Raw genomic sequence first — 18,399 nt, 5'->3', positions numbered from 1 at the left:
ATATCGTGCTTTTCAATTGCACTATCGTTGTTTATACGAAAGCTAACGGTGTCCACCACTCAATGTCACGGGCTGACGACAGTTGAACGGGCAAATTTCTTACCTAGCCGCAGGCAACCGCAGGAAACACAAAGTAAACACATTTGTACCTAAATCGGTAACTTCACTCAAAAGGCAAATACAGACATTGATGAACTGCACTCTTATAGCTCCAAGTACGAAAGCTGATTTGTTCTAAAAGTGTCACCCAAAGGCTAAAGCCCTGTATTACAAATCCTTTTAAATGTCCATTTAACTGCAGATTTTGCCAGCAAGCATTTGGGCGCTCAGGTTATTCAAGTAGGGATACACTATTGATTAGAAGTTTCGGATCTTGGAACTTTAGGCGCCACTATGTCGGGGTAATGATCATGGGAGAATTTCAGAGCCACCACCTCTCCAGTTCATATACCTCCCACGACGACAGGTCGCCCCCGCCAAATGGGAGCCGAGAAATGATCTCTTGTTTGGATTCACTAGATGGGCAAACCGCCCTCTCCACAGCCATAAGCTAGCTCGTATACGAACAGTACTTCAAGTTTTAAACGGACTGAAAGGCGCACAGATCTCTTCGAAGTTCTTTCAGTTCATCCTACCCTCCCCGTCTTCATAGTAGAGGCCATATATATAAGGCCTCGAGCACTTCGTTCGTCGCCAGGTTTCAGTCCTGACATACGCGCTAAGTGTCTCTGAATATTGCCAATGTGACAAAGTCGTTTTGAGAGGCCATGTTTTGTTTTGCGGTTTTTGTTGTTCTATTGGCAGGCTCTCTTCATTGGTCAGAAGCAAATGCTCGTACGCTGCTTATCGTGCAAGGCAAGGCTGATCCATCAGGCGCTAGAAAAAACCATGGAAATCAAGAAGACCAACGACAATTTTTTAAACGAGATACTACAGCGTCTAATGAAGATCGAGCGAAGAAATTGGCCCAAACTCTGGAAAAACTTAGCGAGGTCAGTACTTATTTTGACGAGCGGTAACATATTTTCTATTTTCGCACATGTGGATTGTTTGTTGTAATGGAATCTGACATAGACTTCAATATACTAACGGATTAATAAATCTAAATGGTGAAAGGGTGAAATACATAGATTGGAAGCTAAAACTGGAAAGTTCAAAGTGTTCATGTGACGATGAAGTAATAATACGTTCGTCTATTGAATTGAAAGATACGAAAAGTATTCTAGGTTCGAAACTGGTTTATTTTGTTTCATGCTGGGGAAACCAGATATCTGAAGCAATGGTCAACCGGAGCAGAATCAGACCTAGAAATCTGAAGTATCTGTTATTAAACTTAACACGCTGTGATAGCTTCTTGGAATCAACGTTGCACACGTTTAGCTTTCAAGTGAGAATCTTGTGTTTTTACAAAAAAAAAAAAAAGGGTGTGCAATATAGAAGATATGCCTTGACAATAGTTGGAGATCTCCTACCAGAACTTATGACGATTGTTTAACGATTACTAATAGAATGCATTAAAGAGACTCTATTGAGCTCGTTTGTTCTTTCAAAAATATATGAAAAAGCGTTAATTCCAAAGTGATTTTGGTTTTTGATTATAGCTAACACGTGCCCTCGGAAACTGTGTTCACTCGCCTAAACTGTCTAAACGCACAAGTCTCATTTAGCGTTTTCGGTAGCAACCCTTAAGGTTGAACGATTTATATATAGACAGGTAATCCTGATATTGCCTCCGCGACGCGCTGACTAAGGATGATCCCATTAATCAATGAATTCGCTCGCAAAAATATGAAAACGATAAACTCATGATTTAAGGCAAGTCAACTAGACGTTACTTTAAGCTCGGTTCTTTGTAGCGTCGAAAACGTTTATCAATCATTCATTATATAGAATGGGTCAAAAGACTCTTGATAGTTCGCCAGTGTGTATCTTGTATCTGACAGAGTAATAAAAGGATAAAGTAAAGTAAGACTAACAGAAAAACAATTAGATAAGGACTCGAAAACTATGAAGTAAAAAGGCTTTTGTTTCAAACTGTTTGGAGACGTTCGCTCTGTTACGTGTTATACGGTTGGTTGATTTCAACTTGCGTTCTGTTTATACTTTACAGGAACAAAATTCTGTCGGTGAACGAGTGCCACTTGATCGGTTCCTACGTTTCAGGTCTATAAATGCAACCACGTTGAAGCCACGCTTTTACAAGGTAGTTCCCGGGTTGGCCGAACGTTTCGAGCAGGTTGGAGAATGGCTGGCCGACGCTCACGCTAAAGAGACGCTCGCCTATAGAACGCTCAAGCGAATTTTTGAGAGTCAACAAGCTCAGATCAAAGCAATTAATCAGCGCCAGTATTTGAGGGATTCGGGTGACCTCACTATACCAGACTTCTATAATAGCGCACGTAAAAACGCACAAGAAATCGCTTTGGTTGAGGAAGAAGGAGAAAAGATTGATGAGAACAGAAATGAAGATGATGCCGATGACAGCAAAAAAGGTTCAGTGCTTCCTACTTGGGCCAAATCGGAAATTGTCACATGAAAAATGCCAGTCTTCACCAAACGGTATGGCACTGACGTGGTCGCTCCAACTAAACACGAGTTAAACTGCGGTCTAAGCCCAAAACTGGGTGTAGACACACGTTTTCTGACGGAATGAGCCGCCAGCCGCCAAGAGCAATGCTTAACTAAAATTGAACGTAAAACCGGGCGTGTGACATTTTTTCAGATTCAGGATGCTAACATACTAAGATGTGGCACCACGATTTAAATAGAGTATTACCGCATAGTGTTAATGCATTGGCATCATTGCCCGATCCTAATTAGGTTAATTATCTACGAATTCTCAATAAGTGCAATAACTCTGGTCGAGTAAATTGAGTCGCGAGATCATTCGGGTCGAAAGCCGTAACACGAGTGTTAAGCCGACTTGATTTTATCTAAGCAACGACTTTTTTTTTAAATAAAATTTGCATATATATATATATATATATATATATATATATATATATATATATATGTTGCAAGTTGCAAAAGCATCCTATATCAAAATAATAGGTACGAATATGTAGAACACTGTTGATTATGGCAAGAATTACATGAATGATTGTTATCCGACGAAAACGAAATTTTATTTTTGAATTTGACACGTTTGATAAAGTTTTCCCTAACTTCCGGAATAATTTTTTGCCATCTTTTTTGTTGCCAAAATCATTGAAGCCAAAAAGAATATCTAACGATCCGTATAACGCAGTTTTTGAGCCAATAACAGGGAAAACTAGAAATGTTTTAGGTATACATAAATAGTTACGACACTAAAGATGCAATGTTGGAAATATATAATAAACGGTGCTAAAAAATACAAACTTATTTTTTGTTGCAAAAGTGCTATATTTCTAATTTTACTGCGGCTTGAAACACGTAGCTGCCGTTTGTTTAAATATTGGTAAAAGCCCTTTACCTTCTAATGGATCAATTCGCATACGTTAGTCAAAATCACCACCTGTAACATATGTTACAAGAGAGTTGTGATTAAATAAATATATCATTTGGTAATATACGTTATCGGCAGAAAAGCTCTTGAAGGCCACGTATATTTATCATACTCTTCAACTTCTATAAATGAAACCTCGGACTTCGGTTAATTAAACGTTCGCGTTGATAGAAAATGTCATGGTTTTTCTCAGCGAATATGACAAGTTAATTCCTTTATAGTTCGTTAGTATCCCGAAAATGTAAGACATAATTTTTAATACTGAAAAAAACGTCAGTTTTTAGATTGGTTTATTTAAGAGATACATTACTGCCATTTTCACTCAAGTTATTTGGTTGGGGTGGGTATCCACCGCAATACAGGTACACTAATAAGGAGCGTTTGGCAGACACGAAGTTTTAGTTCTAGGGATTTGCGTATGTGGCAGAAGCACGAATTTTGGAGTACGGAATCAATACTTACACCAGGGACAAAAAAAAAATTGTTAAAGAATAGATTATCAAAAAAGTAATATGTAGTCGAACAAAGCCACTTGCAAACTGTTCAATACTTTCCGCCGTCGTATTTACTTGCTTTCGAACTGACCTCACAAAAGCAGAGGAGAGTAACCTAAGAAAGGGTTGCAAAAATTGCATCTAGCTTACAATAGCTTTCGCTTACGCGCCAACCCGTTTACTATACAGTTTCCAATTGAAAAATCCTTTCTATTTGCGTGTAATATTTACTTAGGTTTATTTAGATATGTTTTGGCAGTCGTAGATTTACTTTTGAATTGACATGGAGTGGCTAAACGGCACAACAATAAAAACAAAGTGACAGAATTGCTTAATTCCATTTTCCACTTCTTTATGTTGTGGTTTTTTATTGTTAACATTCGCTCTGGTTCCTTTCATACGAAGTGTTTTTCCCATTGTGCTTGTGTGTATCGCGCATGCAAGCCAGAGACAATTTCCAACTTGATGTGCGGTGTATTTATCGGTTCATGGGCACCTACACGCAGGGTTCACTTGCTGAAAGAGCAACAATTCGGTGTAGGGGGGCTATACAATTCGGTGTAGGGGGCTTAGAGTATGTTCATATATAGTAGCAACGAAGGTATTGTGTCAGCTGAGCCTATTCTCGCTTTCAGTTCGTTATCTCGAGATGGTTAGGCCTCGATTCCAACCTAAAGAGGCTCCGTTCGCGATAGCTTTTTTTTTCTAGCCGTCTCGATTGATCTAGAATGACGACGGAAATTTAACAGTCTTCGAGGTACTGGTTTTTTGTGCAGTGACTATGATTAAAGCTGTGATCGATCCGATAATGCCACCAACAGCCATCATGGCAGAAATCTGTTTTCCCATTGTCTGGGGCAGAACCAATCTCTCTCTAAGGGCTTCTGTCATCGACCATGACGCCTCCATTGACTGGCGAAAAAGACGGAACGAAGGTTAGGTGTTATGTGTATAATATACAGGGTGTAGCAAAAATCGCTTAACAGCCCGAGGGTCTAGCAAAGAAGAGTAGAACGAGAGTGTGCATGTAGCAAAACTGTAGTAAAAATAAAAAAGTTATTGGAAAACTCTCAAGCTGCGAAGTGCCAAACTAAGATAGCTCTGCCCGACTCTGTACATGTAAACTGATTCAATTATCATTTTGTTATATATACAAAGAGAAGAAACGATTATTTATTTTTCGTTTGGGGACTACCCCTTTTGTCGATAGAGGCTTCACGACGTAATACCTAAGCTGCGTATCGAAGTGGCGTGCAACTATCTGTCAACCGGCGTTTAGTGCCATTCAATCAGCCTCACTTCGAAAGACTGCTTTACGAAGCTTTAAGACTTATTGTTAGAAATATGCGTGTGTACTTTATCACTTAAAAACGTTTTGCCAGAAGATTATATACGATAGTTAGATGCGAAAGTAAAACGTAGCGTATATTGAGAACATTTTTTTGTCACTTATAAATACTTATAATGTGATAATTAAAGAGTGACTCTCATTGCTACGAGAACTTTGTCGGATATGACTGACTGAATTTTTGTGGGCTCCCGGATTAAGCTGGCTGGAAACCCCCAAGAAAAAAATCAACTTGTCGCAGAACCTGACTGAGGGCAGTTGGAAACACGTCGATTTCTTAAAATGCACTGAACGGATCTTCAGGATGTTATAGGAGGCTCCAGCTTGAATATTGACATTCTGTTGAGCCTCGTTCTTTTTTTTTCTTAAAATATGGTAAGCCAAGCGAAACATCCTAAAAAGTAAATTATACTAACCTCTTCCACCTATGCTGTAGGCATTATTCTATTGAGCACGTTCACAAGGGTGTTGAAAAGGTAGAAAGATTCAAGTTAGTAAATCTTGGACACGAGGAGATTCAAAAGGGGAAATCGTCCGCGCATATGGGTGAGTATTAAATTATTGCACGCTTATGCAAGAATTCGCAAGCTTTATTGGGAATATTGAATAGTTGGATAAGACAATATGGCACTTGCAGAAAGTTGCAATCAAATGACTATTCATACCACAATGATCGTACGACCTATATTTGCAAAAGAAAACAGTACGTCATTTTAAGACTATTTTATCATATAAAATTAAATAAACCTTACTAAAGCAGATCACCCCTCCGGGGATCGACATTGATTTCGGGACGCTTTGTAACACGCAGAACTAATTTCGTGTTCTGCAAACGTTGTAGGTTTGGGGAACGAGCCGGATCAGTATTTTACATTCCCATAATGCAACAAATAAGAAGTCGAAGAACAACAAAGCTGATTTCATCTGTCAACAATTACGGGTAATGTATAATTTATTTGGTCGATTAAAACAGCATATCTAATTTCTATCCTGTATAACTTAGTCAAAATATAATGGCTCCAACGTTTTTCCAAATTTCTTTATATTTTTCTAAACGTTCAATTATATATAAAAAAAATACGACCCTCTAGTATGCAAAGTTTTTTCAAAGACTATTATAATTTTATTCGGACTCTTTAAAGAATCGAAATAAAACCTTAAAGGAAATAGTAAATGCTTAATAAACTGTTATTACACAACATTATATTAGATGCCACGAGAGCAACTATTAAATGCTCCTGCCTAAAAACATAATCCGTTTTGTTTTTGGAAAAGGGTTTTAACTATCCACTGACGGGTTGCATGGAGGTCTTATTGGGATATCAGTAGTGAGCGAAATACACATACCAACTAATCCTTGAAGTACAGGTCAGCGAAAAAATAAATTTTTTTAAATGCGCATTCATGCTACATTTTTTGTACCGTTTGCACGCCTAGAAACGTTTCGTGTATTTGCCGTAGTCCCCCGACGGCCTGAATAAGGTTTGTGTCACCCAGGTAAAAGTGTCGGGCCGAAAGCATAATCGGTGCACTTCCTTGATGCGTACTCAATGGTATGACATCGATCGCTCGTGTCCTAAAAGCATTTATTTTCTGACTATTGTTCACCATAGGCAAAAACCGAGACAGGAACTGTGAACAAAGTAGCTTTTTGTAACGTTGCACTCTAAAATAAGGTAACTAATAACCGGTGAAGTTTATAGATAAATTTGGTAGCAATTTTTCAATAAAAATATACAGAACGGGCAGGCAAAGGCTTCCTAACAGTTTGTTTAAGGATCTAAGTTGTAACTGTTTAAGGGTCCTCATCTAATTTTTTTTACTCTTATGTTCACTATATCTTATTTTTTCGTTACTTAAACAGATATAAAATAAAGACTCTCAAGCTGCCAAAAAATTATTGTTCCCTCCGTAATATATAAAACGTGCCTTGAAATGGCATGTTTTACCTTTCTGACAAGAGACAAACTAATATAGCTAGACTTTGCTGACTTTAATTAAGCACTCTATGTTCTTTACCGTTTTGTTTTAATAGATTTCACATATGTCTCTATTTCGTATACGAAATAGATCGATCGACAGGGTCAGTTCGAACGAAAGGCGAGAATTATCCTTTAGCGGTTCCGTTGATCTCGTCGCAGTAATTCGTCTGCTAGAAATTTAATGGCCTACAATAACCGAATAAACAGATAATGTACACCGATATATTTCAGAGAAATTCGGTACATCCGATTAATAGGGATAATGTAAAGAACTGCAGATTTCTTTTATAAATTGTAAAGAATGATAAATATAGTGGAAGGATGGATAAAGAACGTTTTATTGGTTTGAAGTTTAGCTCAAAATAGGAAATGTGAAAGTTTCCTTATATCAAAACAAATACGACCATTTCCATTACTAATCTGTTCGAAAAATTTACATGATCCTACAAAAATCTACAAATAGAAGTTTACTTCCGCCCTATACCTTCGCCCTATACAACAAGATAGTCTTCGATTTATGGCTGCTGTCCTACTAGATGGGACTTTCCAGTCTTCTAAAAATTGCATGGCTTATGGTGAGTATTAATCTACTAGTGAATTTATTTTCGTGTAAAACATAAACCTACGTTCGGTTATTCTATGCGAGGACCTTGTTAAAGGGATAATTTCCGACTCCTGTTCCGACTGTATAACAAGCCAAATCTGTTAGCTGCAAGCGTCTTAATATTGAGCATGAATAAGGAGCCAAGTTTGGTCAGTTCAGGAATCGTCGGTAGCGCGTAACCATCGAAGAGCATTTTTCTTGCCTTTGCATTGAACAACTGAAAGAACAAACCCAAGTTATAGGTTTTCGGAAATATGTATAGTAATTATACTAATAATAATTACAACCTAGAGGGGCTCCTTCTAGAATTTCAATAGGTATGCAAAATGTCGTGAAAAAAGCGCGAGTAGCATAGAGAAAAGAGCATAACATCTCCTATGTATCTAAGCAATATCCGAGTCCGCCTGCTTAGGCAGATTCTAACTAACATAACTTGCCCTCATCATGTCATTATCTTATCATTCATTATTTAGAGCATTCATTGAGTTCACACCGGGCGTATTTACAAAGGAGTCAATTATTATCCAACCCAAGAAACTTTGCAGTATCCTAAGAAACCGATTAGCTCACACATACGTGTATGTCGCTAAATCTGGCTTTTAGTTGCGTTGCTCAGAACAAATACACAAACTGCGGTTACCAAGCTTTTAATTGTGCTTATTGATGAGGCTCTCAAGCATCAGTCGTAGCAAGGACTTCACAGTATACCCGGGTAGTCTTGCCTTGACCAGTTTATCCGTGGCCACTAGGAGCACATTTACCGCGTATAGTCGGTCATTTGGAGTGCCCTTCGAATACCCGAGAACGAAGTGGTATGACTTGAAGTCCCTGTATGTTACCTATAGGCAAAATGAAACATTGTTGTGTTTGTGCTTTAAAAGTAAACAAAGATTCTGGACGTATTGTCTTACTCTTGATGTATTGCTGTAAATGGTACAGATTGTCTATGATTGTTTCGTCAAAAACGGCGAACGTCTCTAGTAATTGATTCGTGAGTGCATGTGCATAGGAAGTTTGTCATTCAAGATTGATCTTTAGATTGCAACAATTAAAACCGTTTGTCGTATAATTATCAGTGTATATATATATATATATATATATATATATATATATATATATATATATAAAGGTCGCCGAAATATATCACGATACTTAAAAATATTATCTTTTTATTACTGACGCGAATTGTGTAGTATTTGTGTCAGTGGTGCGGCTCGAACCACAGTTCTTAGATTTCTTTCTTCCAATCCACTGAGTGATGCTACAGCGGATTTACCTACGATACATTTGTCAGTGTGCCTGGTAAAGCTTGCGCCGATTTTGCCGATAGACATATGGGCCGAATTCCTGTAGAATAGGCTTTTCTCCAGCTGCAAAAGCATCTGAGTTGTTCATATTGAACATAAACACTGAAAAATAAACGGGAACTTTTATATCTGCCCACTTCGATACAGCTGGACCGTCCTCAATAAGACATATTTGTTGCAAATTCAGATAAAAACAAATAGATTAATTACATATTTCCGTTGAAGACTGTCTCGTATAATAACTTTTCAATAGATAATTTTGCAATACTACACGTTAAATGCACTAAATAACATTGATTACTAATTCAGCAATAAATAAATATAAATTATCTTTTCTAGCATGAAGCCAAATAATAACGGGCACAAATTGCCTGTGTCGTCATATTAATACGCATAATAATAGGTTGTTGGTCTGACTAAGTGAGGCGCTAAATCAATAACACTGACAGGCACTATCTCATTAAGTAACGTCCATCAGTATACAAGTGATAAGCATATTCAGGTTGCCGGACATTTGCGAAAGTAGAAACTAGTTATTCCAGTTCCACCGTATAATATATAGCAGAAGTGAGCCATATTATGACCCATAAACGAATCCAGTTCTTAACTGGCACACAACGCTTGGAGGCCACAGAAGGCATATATCAAAAATCCTACTGCCTTAATAAAGCATATCTTGATGATGGTTTTAAATTGATGTAATGGTTCATAATACAACATAACATTTGTGGGTTGCAATAAAATAACGTAATTCAATTTATTAGTTACTATTTTATTTGGGTGCCAAAGGTTTTTAGTATTCGTTTTGCCAAACAATCACCTGAAGACGGCGCTAACTAAGAGGAAATTTACGTAGGTCAATTTAAGTTAGTTCAAAGATCGTTTAAGTTTCGATTGGCAAACGCCTGTCTCAAATCTAATGCCTCGCTGTTCTCAGAAATACTTCGTGAAAACTACACTATGAACAACGGCCATTTCAGATACAGATTTTCGCTATAAGAAGAAGATTCATTCTTATCTGGCGAACTTTTGCACCAATTATAAATGGTATTGCGCAATAACCCGTCGTTGCCACCACAAAAACAGCGACGGAGGCCACAAATGCTAGAAATGCTAACCATCGTGGAACTGCTATTAGGATCACCGTGCTGATAAATGAGTTGCCAAAGTTCTCCTTCCTTTTTTTTACACTGTCAACAGCGCAAACTTCTATCGTCCTTTTCACATTACAAACGACTACTAAACTGGTTAATGCAGAAGGGCTCACGATTTTTGGTTTCGCAGAAAAGAATGCACTTAATTTACAGACTTCAGCTCAAAACATTCGGATACGCTATCTTCGAAGTTGTCCAGTGACTCCTTAAGTTTTCTTATGCCGATCGCACCTTGAGCCATCGTCATTGCGAATCAAAATCTCGCACGTACTTACAAATAGAACGAATAACAGTACCTTTGCACAAGACCTACTCATACACCCATGTATCGGATGTCGACTTCGATCAGACGAGGTCACTGCATTGAAGTGCGCCCAGAATATCGTAAAGATTACCTAAGAGTGCACAATGATTCCGAAGGTCATGACGAACCTATATTTTAACGTTTCGAATGAAATAAGTGTGTCTGCAAATTTGTCAACATTTTATAGTGAGAACTCTCACTCTAAGGCAGCTATGACTCAGCCATTCAGTCTATGATTTCTTTCATATGTATAACCATTGTAGATAAGTCGCAGTCGTAAGCAGCGTTTTCTGAAGGAGTGTAAGCAGAACTTCAGACGACCGTCACGAAGATGTCGCCCATAGTCTGTGGTTGTTCGTGGAACTCGGAATAGTGACACTGTTACCGAATGACGAACCACAGCCAAAGATCAATACATCTCTTTCATAAGCAAGCCAGCTTTTAGTCACCAGCTTCAGCTCATTTCTGTAAAGCTTACTTTATTTGCAGGAAAATATGTCCACCCTTCAGAAACCTCTCTCCTTATTTGCATCTTTACACATCAGATAAAGATGCTACAACCCCGCTGATTTCCTTCAGATCACTCGATTGTCTTAGTGGACCTGTAACTCTTGTGCAGCTCAACCAATTGAAAGGAATAGTAGTTTTATACAATAGTTTACTTCGTCACAAAACATTGCTAAGAGCCTATTTCCTGCCGTTATTCGACAGGGTTCGCCACGGCTCCTTTGTCCGACTCACTAAACATAGGGGAATTTTTTAATTTCAATGGTACCCAAATGAATCTGCTAAGACAGATGCAGTAGTTCCTCGCGCAGAACCAGATCGATATCCGAGCCCTTGGCCAGTTAAACTCAACGGCATTACAAGACATTTTCGGAGATCTAAAGGTTAGTATCTTTTGCAACTGACTAGCCAGGTGATAACGTAACATAAGACTGTCGTCATTGTCAAACTCTAGCTAAACGTGGACTGTACGTGTCTATCTATACGCGTCCTGGTTGTGCTGACAAAAAAACAAGCGATTTACATAGTATTTAATTCTTGCAAAAATTTGGTTATTTCCAGCGCGGAGAGTTCTTAACAAAAGTAGTAACTGACGAAGTGTACTGAAGTATGATTGCATCAAGTTTCCTGCTAAAACGGAATGTTTGTATCAGTCGACTTATTTCCCTTAACAATCAGAGTAATCTATGTTATTATTAAAGCATTATTGCTACCTCTACTACTACTACTGGAATATTTCAAGAACACTGCAAGGCCCTACTGGACTGGAAGGTCGTCTCTTAAGACGCGCTATCGAGAGTTCGCGTCACCGTGGCCTATTTTGACAGGCAGTTCCGCAACAGCGTTTCACAAATCAGCGATCATACGCACGACACAATTACCCGTTTCGGTAGCCAATTTTCCACGACCGTTAGCAATAGCGGCATATGGACTGTACAACAGGATGCTCAGAAAGCTCCTCGGAGAACAATTCTAGTAAACACGAGAATCGGATAATCGTGACTTACTGAAATCCTGCCACAGAAGAAGTAATTTTTCTTGTGCGGTTTGAGTGCTCCCATTATTTTGTCATTTCGAAAGGGTAACTTCTTTACACAGAAATTGACATAGCAACATATTTGCAAGTATACGTCAATTCGAATGTGTGGTAATTTTGCTATTTACGTTGAAACTATAGGCATGGATTTTGAGCGGTGTACGACATTATATTTTAAACCCAGTTTCTGTCTTCTCGAATTGAAGCATTAATGTGGCTTCACTAGCAAAGTTGAAAAATGTAAGTCCAACTAGGATATTTTAAAAGACCCGCCATTGAAGCGAAAGGGTTTCATCAAGCTCCAACCTTAAAAGCAATGCATCTCCAATAATACTGCGTCTATAGAAAACTTAACTATTACAAAAAGTTTCTTTTACGCACGGAGACCCTTCAGACGCAATATATATGGGTCAACATTTATGTAAATAAAGAACGTTATAAGCCATGATTACTTTTTCAGTTCACGTCGAAAGTAACCATGTTGATTTCAGAATTCTCGAGAAAAATATTGTAGGTTGTGAATACGATATTTTTTCTGCAATTTTCAATCTTGGCAGAGGTAAATAACCAAGATCTGTGGAAGCGGTGAATAAGTGATGGTGGAAAACTTTATATATAAAGATTTCTCTGATACTTTTTTCTGAGACTGTTTTTGAATAACAAACATTTCAATGAAGTTTAAAAGTCTGATTTCTCACGGTCATAGTTATTCAGTACCACCCTTATAATTACCACTAACTAGTCATTTCGAAAACATTAATCTCCTTTTTTCGCCCGATAATAAGTTTTTAATAGTGACTTTGTACTAAACGATATCGGTAAGTAGAAACTTGCTAAAATGTAGCTATGAAAAATTATAGCGAAATTAAGTCTTAGCGAAGTTATAGCGAAAAAAAGTCTTAAAAATATAAAGGCTAAGATGGCCAAAAAGTTCAAAAGATGGAAAAAAAACTCTCAAAAATGCACAAAAAGACTGACTATTAGAGCCTATATGAACGACCCAGTCGGTAATAGATATTCTCTTTCCTAACGCGACCATCACTTTCAGTAACAAACCCAAGCGAATATAGCTTTTTGATTAATTTTCAAGCCTCGCCAATTTGAACCCCATAAGGATCTTCCGGCTTGTCTTACGGAAATTTTTCTCGGGCTTTTCAGAAGCCGAATACAAAATGGTAGCAATGTAATTTGACAATTTAGGGTAAAGAAGAAAGTTATAAACCTTAGCGGGGATTGGTCTTACTCAAAAAGATTGAATGATAGGTGATCTTTGATCGGATTTCGACAAAGACGCGGTGTTATCCGCCGCGACGAGTTTGTTGTTTTATTTTTAAAAAAAAATTAGTCTGATGTTACTCAGAGCAGACTGACACACGCTCGATATAACAAACAGCCTGCAAAGGTGTTCTCCACTTTAAACGCATGACTTTGTATACATACATTGTCATAATAATAATATAAAAAATAAACAGAGAAAAGGAAAGGGTAGAAATTTCTGGTTTGAACCGATTTCCGGTGACGCAACAAATTCATTTGATATAATATGATTCTTTTGTAATTAACTAGATAGGTCAAATCTTAGATTTTCTAGATCAAGATGTAGTAGTTATATAGCAGGCCTGAAAGTTGAATTACTGCGCGTACGGTCATCAGGAGGTTATTGTTCTCTTGGGCGAGATGAATTGTAGGGGCGTTCTATGATAGCGTAGTGTTAAGAAAAGTTATAAATCTGGTAGGTTCAGATGTGTTGGCTGTAATTGGATTAATAAATGAAATCTTTTCCAAACTATTACAATACCTGCTCCTTGTTTACCCCGTATAATAACAATGATCTTTGACATGAAAATCGCAAAAGACAATTACTGTAGAATAGTAGTTTAAGTAAACGTATATTATAGTCTTTATAGGATATGGGTCCGAATAATCCATAGGCCAGTATGAAGTTTTCTCAATATCTCGTATTATTTATTATCTCGTAAATTTTAGAGCTATTCTATGTTTTTCTTATTTTATGACTACGTTTTATATTATTTCTTTCTAAAATCTACTCTCTCAAATTGACATGATTTGTTAGATCAATAGGATTGTCTACTCTTAATTATTCTTTTAATTTGACATCGCGTATGTTTAGATCTACCCAAAGCTACAAATAAAACCGATTAATATTTGTGCAGATTTCTCTTTGCTACTTATCTAACTAATGAATTAATTGTTAAACTATCCCATCGTCCCTTTAATATATCGTCCCTTTAAATTTTTGTTTTTCTTTTAAAATATATAAAAATTACGTCCGATATTACCTTCAATAGAATAGGCAAGGCCATTCAAAAATTCCAACTCACATCTGCTTTCTTAAATAGAAAATCTATTTTTGATGAACAACAATAAGATACACCGTTTTCCTTCCTTCACTGAGTACCCTAATGAAATTCCTGTACTATGATGAGGCTCGCGCGGATACCCTCAATCTCAACTTTACGCTGCAAACATACGACCATGCATCGTCATGTTTCTTATCAGAACATCCCGAAATCCATTTAAGTGGTCATGCGGCTAGTTATTTTCATGAACTCACCTTACGTCCTCCATGTGTTTTCCCATGTGACTCAGGCTGTATTCACTCACTACGACGAAGGATCATATGGATTCTTTTTGAACATATAAGGCTCTCCAGGGTTGGTTTGAAATTAACAGTGAGTATACTTAACTCTTTCACTCAACCTTTGCAGCTTGTGTATATATTTTATATTATAAGGTGGAGTATGTAAACTCTGTTTGTATGTAAAGTTGTTATTGAGATTATATCTAAAAAAACAAAAAAAAAAGGTATTTTGACAACGTTATTTGTATGTGCTAAAAGTGTCATTCTTTAGAATCTTATTTACTCGATATAAACACTATCCACTGCAATCACAACTCGAACTACCATTACGTAGTCGTTTTGAAAATATTCTTTAATCCTTTAATTTAATTTAATAATTTAATAACAAATAAATATTTAGCGCCCAGTGACGTTGCGTGTTTTTAACTCGTTAAGGTGTCGCTAGACTATGTCGCTGTACACAAGAAATTAGAATGGAATTGAATTTTGATTTGATAGCAGGCGAAAAATTGCAAAGATGCAACGGCTCAAAGAGGCCTAAAGGAAAGACTAGCCGTTAGACCTTATTTGGGCGATTCACTTTGCAATTAATAATGTTCAAACTGGCCGTTAACTTCTATATAGAGAATGTTTTGATCGACTTGATTGGGCAGCATCCTATTTGATCTGCCGCTAGCTAAGATAACTGACAACTGTTGCAGATAATTAATGGTAGGAAGCGGCTTCTTAAGTATTTCCATTTTCAGCGTCATCTTTATGTTGTGAATACGTGCGATAGTCCACTACAGAAAGGTGATGCTCATGTTACTGTGGTTTGTAATCCTGGATAGCTCACATTCACAGAGCATTTTTAGACATATTTTCAGGATATTGTGCATATAAATGATAGCTACGCCCCGTATCAACGAGCTTGCTGCGGATTGAAACCCGTAGTCTCGCGAGCGCTGTAACAAAAGCGCAATCCTATAGCAGAACAGTCCGATTCAGACGCGCGGTATCTAAGCTGAATTTTTGCTTCAGTCAAGCGGATTACTAATTGGGAAGATATGAGATTTTCTAAATTTATGGGAACAGTTTCTATAAGTTAAAGCCGTAGAAATTTTGATCAAGCCCCGATTTTTTCTAAAAATTAGTATTACGATTATTCTCTTATACCTCATAAAGGACTTTCCCATTGACCGAGTTCGTTATATTATATATATATATATATATATATATATATATAAAACTTTATTACATTATTAAGCAATTTTTTCTTGAATCTGAAACTTTTCTATGGAAACGATCTGGTATTCGCTGAACGGGCAACGCACTGTAAGAGAAGAAATACCGCATCTCTATTACGACGTTATGGAAATCGTACGTGTTGTTATCTCTACCTATATTAATAGAAATGGACTGATGACAACAGTGAACTCAAAACAAAACACTTGCCATAGAGTTAGCCTGTACCTATTTGTATACTACGAAAAACGTATATTTTTATTATTAGAACCTATGTTTGCTCGATAATGAATACTTTGTTGGTTTGTCAGTTTGATATTATAACAACTAAAATGAAACTTAAATACAAAACGTAAAATATAAAGACCAGTTCAAGTTAAATTTGTGAACGTTTTATAGCTCTTTTCAGCTAATAATTACTATGCATGTTGTGAAATGTTTTATCATTAAAAGAAAAGAAAAAACGTTATTTCATCATACGCCGGCAATGACGGTATCATACGTCAGTACAGAAACTAGAAACATCAAACTAGAGGCGAAAAAGCTGAAAGCACTTTATACATATCAAATGTATTATTTTAGATCTAGTACACAAGACAAATATTTTTTTAAAGAAATATTAAGGCTATTTTGATGCGAAAAGTTATTATTGGTTATTTTTACATGAATGCTGAATGCAATGAAAGTGCAGGCAGTTTTACTTCTACTATACCGTATATCCGTTCGCATAGCGATGTTCCGATTTCTTAGTTTCCCGGGAAACCAGAAAATTAAATAACGTGTAAATGGTTTATCAATGTCCTTTAAAACGATAGGCAGTGTCCACTCAATAGGCGCATTTAAATTTTGATGAAATTTTGTTAGCTTTATATCACATACTGTACATTTAATATGGTATATTCTAACTGCACCTCACTGAAACTGGAGATATCACCTATTTCAATAATCTCTTAAGAAACGAATTTGCATGCTTAGAGCTCCATATCGTTTATAAATGTTTCATACGCGGAAGACTCAATTAATTGTGCTTAACTCTGTACAAACAAAAACACGTACTGAAAAAATTGCTACGGACCTAAAAAAGAATACATTTTCAGTCGAACAATACAACACAAATGAGCCAATTGACTGCGATTACCGTCAGGCGTTGAGAGGGTAGTCGCGCTCTGATCCTTTGGGACGTTTAGCTGGAAAAATAGCTGAGTTACATCAACGTCAGTTTCGATACGGAAATGGAAAACGTTCACTGGCGGCGGGATGCACTTATTCTGCTTGACCGTGCTATTCCCAAGGGTATGGAACAGTTACATCATGGTGTTCTCTCACGTTGAGAGTCCAAGATGGCGCCGTTGTTTCAAACAGAAGCAGCAATCCAAATACTTCTCACATATTATAGCCTGGCTTAAAGAACAAGTCTTCGGTGTAGATCCGTTTATTTTTTCGGCGATACACCGAACTATTCCTTTACCCTGGACAGAGGGGCAGAGACGGTATCATTACTTCGATCTTGAAGGGTAGGTTAATTAATGTCGATATTTATTATAACTGCATGTGTGTGTAGATCATACCGTGGACAGGTCCCTGTGGAGATTGCGCAAAGGCGTCACGATGGAACTTGATGTCCAGGTTGAGTATGGTGTGTTGGATATGGCAGCGACATGAAAAGCTGCAGGTTCGTTGACTGCACCGCAGGGAATTTATTATAATCGAATGCTCATGTTAAAATGCCAACAGCACGATATGAAATGGTCATTGCACATCAAAATATTCATTTCAACATGTGAACTCTACTGACCTTTATAAGCACCTGCGCAGAGAAGGGTCATGCAATTCAAGAAATAACAACTTAAAATAGATACAGGCAAGGACAATACTTATGAACACAGACTAACCTTAAGACTCATCTTATTTGGCAGCGGAAACCATGGGCGTGACAATGCCCAGTTTTAGCCTACCTTATACCGTATAAAGAGATGGCCGAATGCCCCGTCGGATCCGTATCCTTGTTGTATATATAATCAAGTCATTAAGGTAAGCCTTCCCTGGGCTTTAGGGCGCCCCGACTGCCTTTTATTAAAGAGGTCTTCTTCGTCGTCGCCGTGTCGTCGACGAAATACTAGTGCTTGTTTTGCCATTCAGGGGAGCGCGTCTATTTTATGACTAGTCCACACAAACATTTTACATTTGTAAATATGAGTTTCTCAGAATTATTTAAATGGTCATGTGTAAGCTAAAATAATATAGAAAAGCGTCATCAGAAGAAATCTATATTGAAAAGTTGTGCCCATGTTCCAAGTTATATATTCACTTAACCATGAAAGAACAATAGAGCCAAAGTTTTCCGGAGTCG

At 37.3% G+C, this 18,399-nt stretch overlaps 1 protein-coding gene and 3 long non-coding RNA genes across 4 annotated transcripts; 3 read left to right on the top strand and 1 right to left on the bottom strand.

The window, feature by feature from the left end:
• Nucleotides 1-610: 610 nt before the first annotated feature.
• LOC111244766 (uncharacterized) lies at nt 611-3,621 on the top strand. The gene is made up of 2 exons (XM_022792161.2): nt 611-992; nt 2,111-3,621. The coding sequence occupies exons 1-2, from the start codon at nt 768-770 to the stop codon at nt 2,534-2,536; spliced, it is 651 nt and encodes a 216-aa protein (XP_022647896.1). The 5' UTR covers nt 611-767; the 3' UTR covers nt 2,537-3,621.
• Nucleotides 3,622-4,784: 1,163 nt separating this feature from the next.
• LOC147757820 (uncharacterized) lies at nt 4,785-6,298 on the top strand. Its single transcript, XR_015320550.1, has 3 exons — nt 4,785-4,916; nt 5,766-5,875; nt 6,171-6,298. It is a non-coding gene; the product is annotated as an uncharacterized LOC147757820 (long non-coding RNA).
• Nucleotides 6,299-6,985: 687 nt separating this feature from the next.
• LOC147757819 (uncharacterized) lies at nt 6,986-9,546 on the bottom strand. Its single transcript, XR_015320549.1, has 4 exons — nt 9,192-9,546; nt 8,556-8,754; nt 7,938-8,132; nt 6,986-7,497 (listed from the first exon to the last, which is right to left on the bottom strand). It is a non-coding gene; the product is annotated as an uncharacterized LOC147757819 (long non-coding RNA).
• LOC111244894 (uncharacterized) lies at nt 7,674-12,805 on the top strand. Its single transcript, XR_002671110.2, has 3 exons — nt 7,674-7,886; nt 11,392-11,570; nt 11,749-12,805. It is a non-coding gene; the product is annotated as an uncharacterized LOC111244894 (long non-coding RNA).
• The last annotated feature ends 5,594 nt before the right edge of the window (nt 12,806-18,399 follow it).

This window comes from Varroa destructor, unplaced genomic scaffold (assembly GCF_002443255.2).
Source record: "Varroa destructor unplaced genomic scaffold, Vdes_3.0 BEIS01000002.1, whole genome shotgun sequence".
Taxonomy (NCBI): Eukaryota; Metazoa; Arthropoda; class Arachnida; order Mesostigmata; family Varroidae; genus Varroa; species Varroa destructor.
Note: the sequence above shows the minus strand (reverse complement) of the source record. Positions and strands in the feature narration are given on the sequence as shown.

Bases quoted from the DNA above. Each gene is read 5' to 3' on its own strand.
- LOC111244766 (XM_022792161.2), top strand. From the start codon at position 768: ATGTTTTGTTTTGCGGTTTTTGTTGTTCTATTGGCAGGCTCTCTTCAT. The intron at 993-2,110 runs GTCAGTACTTAT...TATACTTTACAG, and splicing joins CTCTGGAAAAACTTAGCGAG to GAACAAAATTCTGTCGGTGA.